Source organism: Nelumbo lutea, chromosome 6 (assembly GCF_056320005.1).
Source record: "Nelumbo lutea isolate HS-2025 chromosome 6, American lotus-T2T, whole genome shotgun sequence".
Lineage (NCBI taxonomy): Eukaryota > Viridiplantae > Streptophyta > Magnoliopsida > Proteales > Nelumbonaceae > Nelumbo > Nelumbo lutea.
This window is the reverse complement of record NC_142689.1, coordinates 57,641,100-57,651,468: the sequence shown is the minus strand read 5'-3', so window position 1 is coordinate 57,651,468 and position 10,369 is coordinate 57,641,100. Positions and strand designations below refer to the sequence as shown.

At 36.6% G+C, this 10,369-nt stretch overlaps 1 protein-coding gene across 2 annotated transcripts; it reads right to left on the bottom strand.

Annotated features, from left to right (window-relative positions):
• Positions 1-680: 680 nt before the first annotated feature.
• LOC148849036 (auxin response factor 5-like) lies at positions 681-9,681 on the bottom strand. Of its 2 annotated transcripts, none has more exons than XM_088947978.1 (14): positions 8,960-9,681; positions 8,564-8,676; positions 6,565-6,663; positions 6,386-6,442; positions 6,093-6,245; positions 5,919-6,003; positions 5,627-5,717; positions 4,267-4,431; positions 4,045-4,167; positions 3,705-3,780; positions 3,427-3,562; positions 2,037-3,352; positions 1,543-1,733; positions 681-1,166 (listed from the first exon to the last, which is right to left on the bottom strand). In XM_088947978.1, the coding sequence occupies exons 1-14, from the start codon at positions 9,060-9,062 to the stop codon at positions 1,010-1,012; spliced, it is 2,865 nt and encodes a 954-aa protein (XP_088804104.1). In that variant the 5' UTR covers positions 9,063-9,681; the 3' UTR covers positions 681-1,009. The 2 variants fall into 2 exon arrangements, with proteins under 2 accessions (XP_088804104.1, XP_088804105.1); XM_088947979.1 differs by having other exon boundaries at positions 2,037-3,346.
• Between the last annotated feature and the right edge of the window lie 688 nt (positions 9,682-10,369).

The window sequence follows — 10,369 nt, the reverse complement described above, 5'->3', positions numbered from 1 at the left end:
TACTATTGAAATTAATATTGTGGATTTAATTACAAGAATTTTATGATAAGAAAAATATCTTAAATATAGGATTTAATAAGAGAGAATATGAAAATATTTTTATTTCCAATTGGTTTTAAAATTTACATTCCATTTTCATCATTAATAAAAACATTTTTTATTTATCATACTTATTATTATTTAATATGTATGTTAAAAATGTTCCCAATTTTTTTAATTTTATTATTTAATCATGGCAACATGGAATAACCCATTTTACCCAAAATGATTTAATTTCTTACCACCACCTAGGTGAAAACACTATTTTTGCTAGGTAGATTTTAAAAATGTAAGATTTAATGTTATTGGAGTTATTAATTTATTAAGTATGGATTTAATTAATAGAACTTAATGATGAGAAGAAACTAAAATACTTAAATATATGATTCAATGAACATGAATGCAATTTAATAACTTAAATGTTTGATTTAATGAGAGATAATTGAATGCATTGTATATCTTTAAATTACCTCTTTTCAACTCATTTAATATCAAGAATCGATTACCCTATTTGTCCTCATTTTTTATCAATAAATTTAAATATAGAGGAGTAAATTTTGTCCTTAGAAAATTCCAAAAATATTTTTGAGACCATTCGTTCTTTTTATAGTATAGATTTCATCTCATTTTGGGAGGGGGTGTTTGAAATATGGATTACGCAACTTATATATGCATTCATTGAAAACCATCTCTGCAAATACAAACAAGAAAATACATTCGAAATACAGTGGATTTAAAGATACAGCATCTGAAGAACTTACTAAGCTTGTTCACACTATGTAACAATGAATGAGGTCTGTCAGATGTATTTCTATTCCGACAGCTCCATAGTAATTCATCCATGGCAAGAACAATCACTTGATTTGGCCAATCAAAAAGAACTCATATGGGCACTTTTCTCCATCAAAGTATACTTTTTCTTTTTTAATGTTGCTTGAACTCACAAAGTGTGCAACCTGAAGCATATAAATCAGGTCATGCCATCCCAAATGTTGCAATCATCATCTGATAAAGTCTTGGTCCCTTGGATTGCAGCACTATTAAGAAGTTGAATTCCATCTTTACTCATCTGCTGAACTTCAGATGGAGACAGAATTCTGATGCAGCGCACACAGCTAACAAACTCCCTGCATGCATAACCATATCAGGGATCCATATATAAAAAGACTTGACACAAACCAAGCATTCCAGGATTGGTATTTCAGAACTCTTTACTACAAAAGCTTTTATTAAGAACAATACTTGGAGCTAGTATGAAATATGACCCACAATTTATCTAGGAGTTCTAAGAATACCATGAATTGGAAATAAACCTGTCAAATGACCTTAAGTCATACCATCCATAGGTAGTCTTTTATACAAGTAGGAAAATGATAGAATCCAGAAATACCTAGATGGTTTTGATCATTGGATAGGTTCATTTTAACTACTTATCCTAAGATTTGAATGGAGCAGGCCAACCTGCATGCTCCACAAATTAGCAACAGAAAGATGTAGACTTACTCCCATGGATCATCCCCCACAAGAAGAACATCGTTCTCATAATCCACATAAACAAGTTTCCACCCTGAACCTTTTGGATCGTCCAGCAGCCCCTCAAGTCCAAACATGCATGCAATTGCTGATCGTAGTTCCTCATAGTTTTTAAACCTCGTAACATCAATTGACCTCCCAACTGATCCTAGCTTTTGGACCTGGCATACCATAGATAATTCAATAGTTGAAGATATAGATGCAAAATTCTTTTAGAAAAAGAAACCAGAAATCATCTACATTGCCAGGCAGAGTACAGATTGGATGGATGCAATACTCATCTCAAGTAGATCACTTTTCAGCACACAGAAGGGACAACCAAAGTGTAGATACAAACTGTTTGGCATGTTCAGAAATATACAACACATCTGGAAAAAGCTCCAATGGATATATATCCTGACTAAAATGTTCTGAAAAGATTCAAATTCTAAAGTACACATCTTAAAGATGGTTCATTTCTGTACCTTTGTATATGTCCGCAAAGGTGCAGATACTTGTTGCCATGAGCTTTTCTGCAACAGACTACCCTCATCAATATCCACATTGCTTGAAGATGTGCCACCCGAGTGGTCTGGAAACTCTTGCAGAGAATATCCATGAGAGTCTGCCAGGCTTGCAGATGTTATCTGAGACTGAACGTCCTGGCTTGAACTGAAGCTACTAAATAAACAGTCAGAAGGATTCAGGAAATCAGAATCCCTTAATGTACCAAACTTCTCCTGCACTGTGCTCGACACAGAAGGATCAATAACAGTACTTCCACAGTTGCTTGCATCAAAATGAAGACCATTGTAAATCTCACTTTGACTGTTACTGTCCTCAGAAATACCTCTTAATCCACATGGATTAGAGATACTTTGAAGAGCAGTTGAATCTTTCTCAGTGCATGTAGGTAACTGATCTGCTTGAGATGGATACCTGGGATAATTCAGCTGTGAGCCCCATGTTTCTTGACCCAATGGAGTCAGGATAGGGTTAACTGTTTCTGGAAACACAATTGAAGTATCCTTCTTACCACACCCAGATAGAGGTACTGGCGATTTAAGAATACTGGCAAGAGATTGAGAAGTAAAAGGGTGTAACACCCAATCATCTGCATCCAAGTACTGAGATGAGAGGAGACCTGGGTGTGGAAGTATGCTGTTTAGGTTGTTTGCGTCCAATTGTGTTGTATCAACTTGTGAAAGTGCAGTATTTGCTTCCAAATGCTGCTTTACAACTCGTGAACCTGACTGCAACTGCAATGTACTCTGATTCAATAGTAATAGCTGGTTTGCAAGGTTCTGAGGACTTAAAGCACTGCCAATTAATTTGTCTGCCAACTGGGTAAGGTGATCTGGTGCAATGATAGGTGCCACATCTAGTTCCTCAGGTTGTGTTTTGGGTTGTAACTGGTCTTCAAGTTTATTTAAAGGTTTCTCTTTTTCAGATACATGTGTTTGTGATGCTAAATTTCCATCTGCTGCATGGGCTTGATCCATGTGCTGATGAAGATTCTGAGTTTGCAGAGAAGAATTTTCTGAAGGAAAAATATTAGGTTTCTGTTGGACTAATGTCTGATACAGTGTTTCTCCTTCTGGTACTGGAGCTGCCTTAACTAGACAAGGTGGTGTGGCAGAAGAAAATGTTCCAGTGGGACTAACACTTTGAGATTTGAGTAGCATCTTGATCAGTGGTTCAGAACCTGCACTTGGAATTGGGGGCCATGGGAGATCATTTCCACCTTCTGCTACACGCATAAAAGGCCTTCTGATCATATTTCCCCATTCAGTCTCTGCTCCTAATACAGCAACAAAAGTGAATCCATGATCCCCAAAACTGACCTAGTCACAAAAGAATAAATACGAGACTTACCTACAAATCCAGGATGTAATGGTCGTTTAAGACCAGACGTCAAAGAAGGGAAAACAAAAAGACTTTCGGGGGTCTCAATTTCCCATAAGCTCACTCTATTATGCTTTTCAACACATCCAGGTTCATCCCATTCAACCTGATTATAGGACACAAGTATGTCAGTTAAGCTACCAAAACAAAAAATCAGATCCCTTTTTGTAAACAGTAAACTCAAAACCGAAAGCTTACAGCTTAAAGAAATAACTTCAGATGTGTATATCAGGATTATATTTACATGCCTGAAGGTTACGCCACTTGGAACCAGGCCACCTCAATGGATCTAGGTCACTAATACCAGTTATTGTGCCCATATATCTGCACAAAGAAGAAGAAAAATATTAATCCATGAGTCAAATAAATACTATAATATCATATGTTTCATCATAACAAATAGACATGTAACTACAATAAAATCAAAGAGAAGCATATTGCATTTTCCAACAACTAAGATTCAGTAGCAGCCAATCTAACTCAAAATTCCCTACAATAAAGAAACAAGTTTTAATTACTTGAAATTCAGATGAGGACGCAGAGATAGAAGGAATAAAAGACAAACAGATTGGTAATATAAAAAGTTACCTGCGTTTGCCTGACTCTTCTGTTTCAAACATCATTCCAAATCTCATCCCAATTGAAACCTGGGTGCCATACACGGCTTTTTGGTATTTGGCTAAAGGAATGACAAACTCCGAGGGGCATGCCCTATAAAAAATTAGAAAAAATAAAATGATGCTGAAAACATGAACTGGTCAAATATTTCACAACACCAAGAATGCTAGAAAGGGAAGGTATCAAGCATACCTAGGGTTATAAAAAATGGTAAATGGGCTTCTATTAGCAGCAGCATGAGCAGCAGCAGCAAGGACTCCAATGTGCATGCTGTCAGCTGAGAGAACTGAAGATGGCAATGCTGTTTGCTGACGATTTGCACGCCTCACACCCAGCAATAACTGCGACTTCTCGTCCCTTTTCTCAACAGGAAAAAAAAGCACTTTGGTGAGATTGTGAATATTTCCCATTATTCTCTAAGAGGCCATAAATGACATCATTGAAAAAAAAAACTCCAAATTGTGAAAACAGGCATCATCATGATCATCTATGCTTTGTCTTAACTATATGGATTTGGCTACATGAATCCAGTTTCACCATTCTGTTTTGTTCAATGTCATATCCATTGTTAAATTATGAATGTTTAAATCATTTCTTACTACTTCAACTCATGCCCTTTTTAGTGTGTCCCTATCCCTTCTAAGGGCCTTAAATTATGTACATTGGTGAAGATAGGGATCCAATAATATATGCCAGATACAAGTTGTTGAAATTAGTTTTAACATGCAACTTTAGTATAAACTCCATTACAAGAAGCCAATGGGTTGACCTTCAAGAAAATTTTAAGACTGAAAACCATGTATTTTGATTGAATAAATATTCCACACCTGCCATTTAGTGCATAGGCTTGACTCTTCAAGCATGGATGTAAACTTGAGAATTATGTCCCTGAATAAAAGCTATTTAGAACTAGTATGAGATTTCTACAGTTTTATCTATCAAGTAGAGCTGTTTTAGAACCAACAAGTAAATCCTAGAAACATGTCCATGAAGTAGAAGCTGTTCAGGACTAACAAGTGTTGTTGACATGAAATATCTACATATTTACCAGTTAAAAATATTTGCAGTAAATCAACTTGGGAAGCCATAATTATAATTCTGGAAATGTCATGGGAGATTAACGCCAATGTTTGTAGTACCATGAACTAACCTTTAGAAACTTGAACCAGGCAGGTAAATTCAGTAACTTGTACAAGTCATAAATTTGATAGATACTATCATTACTCAACCAAATAACCACCATTTTATTCCCCATGTCAAGCCATTAAGTGAGTCAAAGCTTATCAACTCAGTTTACTTCGGCTTAGTAGGACTAGAAAATGGGTTTACTGGCATAAGTAGCAATGTCTTGGGCATCCCTTAGTTGGATAATCATTTGCTTAATGTTACCACAGGAACGTGTTTGACAATTAAATCATAGCATGAGCAGTAAGAATAAAAGGACTTCAAGTTATAGCTCTGATATCAATGGTGAATTTTCTTATATCCATGGAATACAGAAAAATACACCCACCCACCCAAGTAGCATTGATGTATAAAAATTGGAAGTTACCTGATAAATAGAACAGCATCACCTGCTCTAAGCCTTTTTGCACCCACAAACAAACTCCAACCAGTTGTGAGGAGGTGTCGCTTCGGCTGCCCTACACGACAAGGAAGACAGTGTCATTAAACCTATGGTATTAAGGAGTCTCCTGTTTTAAGTTAACAATCTTAAACCAATTATGATAACTATAGCTTAATCAGACATAGAAACCATATGCTTTAACCTTGTAATTACCAGTCATAGAAATGATGATGACCACTGCAATTACTAGAAGATAATAAACAAAAAGAATCCTCACCACGGTATATGTGACGAAATGTCCATGTATTGTCATGCAAATCTCGGACAACAAGCTCCTGGGTTGGAGGCTGCATTGAATAATCCTGGAATAGACAAACAGGGTAAGATGATACCACAAAGCATTGCCAGTACACTATATGAGGCTTCCTGTTCAACAAAGTACAGGCCTCACCAAGGGTGGGAAGAGCTTTTCTGCTGCTCTTCGGGGCACTGAGAAGCCACCATGTGTGCTTGTGTCACTTGCAGTCAGAGTCTTGCAGAAGAACTCACTTGGATGCTTGCTCAGCTTTAATCCAAAATCTGGAATAGGGAAAACATCCTTTTCCTGGTTGAAGAAACAGGAAATTGTTAATAGATAGAAGATGGTCTCCAAAAGTCAACTATTCAAGAAGCCTTAGTTTTAAAATGTTCAACTGTAAACATAAACTTTAGCTTTTTAGGAATTTAATGTTTGAACTGGCTTACAGAGTTCGCAGGCTGAAGACTCATTTGGGCATAGATCTCATCTGTTTCTTTGTCGGCCTGGAAAAGAAATTATGTTAATTAGGAGCTGGAAACATTGTATGAACTTCCAGAAACACATGAACAAAATGAAAAGAAACACCTAAATAATATAAGGATGAGGAAGTACAATCTCCACATACATGCAATGTAACACTGTGAACCTGGCACATCAGCTGGGATGGGAGACATGGGTAGTTAGGGATATGCGATGTAACTGTTCTTTTAGTTGAAACTGCCACCTGTTGCCATAACTCAAAAATGAAATGATATAATTAATTGGAGAAAATCTGATACAATAAAAACAAAACCATAGAAATAATATCAACCAGGAGGAACCTAAATCGACTATGAAGACAGTCGTTACAATACAGTCCACAACAGGCAGAGAAGAATGAGCAAGAAAGAGAAAGTAGTTGGCTGTAAGTTGCATAAATTCATATACAGACACAGAAACAGATAAAGAAACAGGGATATGACTCCATTTCTTTTCAGGACAATGGTGTCAATATCCAATTTAATATGCTAACACCATGCATTTGTCTTTAGTTTTTTTTTAATCTAAAGTACGATTTCTTAATATTCTTATAATTTATTAAATTCAGTCAATTTTTCAAAACATAAAAATTTATTATAGTATGATTAATTGACTTGCAATACTTCCATATTTTTTAAGTGCCAATTTTGTAATGTATACTCTAACAAGTGTCCATGCAGCATCCCAAGTCATATCAGTTACTTATTACGTCAGACACAGATTCTCCAAGCATACACAGATATCAGGGTATTATAGGTTGGTCATTAATAAGATTTAGAACCCAGGATCGCTTAAATTAGGAAAGATGACTTCTGTTCAACAGGCATTATCCAAACAATACCGCTTAATGGATATCTACAATATATGTTGTTTGAACCATGAAATTGAGGGGCCACTTAGTAACAGCTAAAATGGCTGAAGTGAAAGACTTAGTGCTTCGTTTTTAGTGGATAAAATAATTAAACAATTAAATATTCAATGGTTTAATAAACAAGTCAACTTCAGCTTCATCTATTAAGGGTTTAGTAAACAAACGACTCTAAATTTTAATACAATCAGGACTGCTACACGCACCTACCAACAAATAAGGTGGAATTGTTAGATCTAATCAGGGAGAAAATCTAGCTAGTTCATGTTGATGTGCTTTTAAATATAAGTCCACTCTTATGAATATATTACTAAGCAGATAAGTAGAAGGTAAATTGAATAAAGCCAGCTACTCTTGACAGGAAAATTCTTCTATTAAGTAGAGAAGACAAGAAGGTAAATATAAGCCTACTCTTATGAATAGATCATTAACCAGATAACTAGAAGGTAAATTGAATAAAGTTGGCTACTCTAGAGAGGAAAACTCTTGTATTAAAGAGAACACAAGAAGGTAAATAAAAGTCTACTCTTATGAATGGATCATTAAGCAGATAACTAGAAGGTAAATTGAATAAAGTCAGCTACTCTTAACAGGAAAAATCTTGTATTAAGTAGAGACTAGAGAACGCAAGGGAAAAAAGGTGCATGAGGTCAAGTGGGTAAACAGGGATTATTGAAGAACTTGCTTTTAAGTTTTAACCCTTCAACTCATAAGGGCGTTTGAATGCATGATAGTCATTCCAAGGGGCTTAGTTCTTTATGTCCAATTCAAAAACTGATGAGGAGTCTCTTGTAGACAAGACAGGTAAGCTAGAGTTTGAAGTGAGGGAGAAATTTGATCAGGATTGGTATTTTCAAGCTGATCTGTTGAAACCTCCTCAAAGAAGTTCACTGGACTCGCAAGCAACAAGGTTAAAGAACTTAATCTCATCTTCAGCTCTTCATTCTTTATTTGTTCATATGAACTTTAAACAAGCACAAGTTACTATCATGAATAATACTTGCAGTAGATTTTCCGTCACTTCTTTGTGTATTATTACAGATCTCTAATTACTCCCCTTTCTTAAATGTGATACTGCAGGAGTTCTTATAATAAAAAAAGGCCATTACCCAATATTGGTCACAGCTATATGGAGTCTTGTAGCATATCCTGTAGCCGATTTTAATTCTCATAGAGTACAAACACAAGAGAGAAGTGACACATGATTCCATAAAATAGATAAGACTTAAGAGCAAACCTGTTCACTGTGTCCTTGGGGGAAGTAATATACGAGGCTGCCGACCTGAGGCAAGGAAACAAGCGGTCCAGCACAAGCATGCCAAAGCTCGGAATGTATAGTGTTCCTAACCCCTGAAACCAGCCAGAGGTGAACTTATAATGAATAATTTAGGAAAACCAGAAACGATGAGAAGGCGATTTACAAGATAGAGCTCCGATGGTTTAGCGGAACATTTACAACAGATAGATTAAGAGACAAAAATGGGGAACCAATCAATCAATTTAAGTTTCCACTCGAGCTTATAAATTTGTGAATGCAAACTCATATGGACTAAGCAAAATTAGTAACTGGGCAAACTAACAATTTTACCAATGAGGCACTTAAAACAAATAAAATTTTATGAAAGGAACTGACCAGACAGATCCTGAAACTCCTTCAAAATCTTCATCTCATCCATTAGAGTTGATGACCCATTTGCCAAACCTCCTGGTTTGACATTCTCTTCAACAGAGGCCATGGTAATCTCTACCAAACCAGAGCACACGCAATAGAGTAACTCATTTTCTCTCCTACCATCACTGCCCAAAACGACAGTTGCAGAACACCCTCATTTGGTTCGAGTTTAAGAGACACCAACCCAGTCCCAAAATCTCGTCTTTATTCTTCCAAAACACCCCAGAATTTCCCTAGCCCACGTCAGAGAATCTATTGTTTCCCCAGAAGAAAATTGAAAAATCTACTAACCCGCCTCACAGAATCTCACGTTTCTTCCAAAAACCAATCCAAATCGACAAACACCACGCTCAATATCCAGGAGCCAGGAACACAACCTGCAAAAGTACTGAAATCTAAGTGGGTCATCCGCAACCTATCAGAGAAAAGCAAGCTTGCATCACGCACGCGGAACGAAGCATGAGTGGTCGGATTCTCGAGTGCTTGTTTTTTTTTTTTTTATCTTTTCTTTTTAGCTTGCGCCAGGAAAAAGGAAACCGACCTTTCGATGAAAGAGTGATGATTGTCGATTCCCTTCTTTTACCTTTGCCTCTGTATTAAACTCATTGTTTCGTCTCTCTCTCTCTCTCTCTCTCTGGTTCGTTCGTTCGTTTGTTCTTTCGCTTCGAACAAAAAAAAAAAAACCGTGCGCATTCTCTTATCCTACGCACTCTGTTTGTATCGAATCCTTTGCAGCTTTATACTAAGAGAAAGAGCGAGAAAGTAAGGAAAAAGAAGCAGAGAAACACGAAAACGTACTGGAAGCTCAGAGGAGATAGAGTGAGCACTGAACAGAGAGAGTTTTTAAAGGAGGGAAGAAAAGAATGGAAAAATGGCGCACTTTAGCACGTAATTAGCGAGGCTTGCAGGGTGTTGGCCTTGTCGATCTCGACCCAGAATCCTGATGGGTGGTTGGTTCTCCGGTCCGATTTTCACCCGTTCTTTGATGGCTGTTCCTTTCTTCTCTGTCTGAAGCCCTGGCTGTTGCTTCAAAATTTGACCGTTCGTCACGCGTGTGAATCACGACAAATAAGTGGAAAGCGTACGTTATAAAAATTTGACACGTCAGCCAACCAATCTTATGACGTAGACTGATGCTCTGTCCATTTGCATACATGCATCATTCATGCCATGCCATGTACATGAATCATATTCATGATATCAAACGAAAAAGAAGCTGGAAAATAAGGTCTCGTTTGTTTTTCGATGATAAGTCATTTGTATTTATCTGGTCCAGTGTTTCTTTAGAACTATAAATGTACTTGCCATTGTTCATTTATTTCTTTGATAAAGTTACTTAAAATCAACAATGTTATACTATCATGTGTAACC

Excerpts from the sequence above, each read along its gene's own strand:
- LOC148849036 (XM_088947978.1), bottom strand. The coding sequence starts at position 9,062 with ATGGCCTCTGTTGAAGAGAATGTCAAACCAGGAGGTTTGGCAAATGGG. Across the intron at positions 4,432-5,626 it reads GATGCTGTTCTATTTATCAG|GGACGAGAAGTCGCAGTTAT; the intron begins GTAACTTCCAAT and ends TGTTGAGAAAAG. Across the intron at positions 3,353-3,426 it reads ATTACATCCTGGATTTGTAG|GAGCAGAGACTGAATGGGGA; the intron begins GTAAGTCTCGTA and ends TTGCTGTATTAG.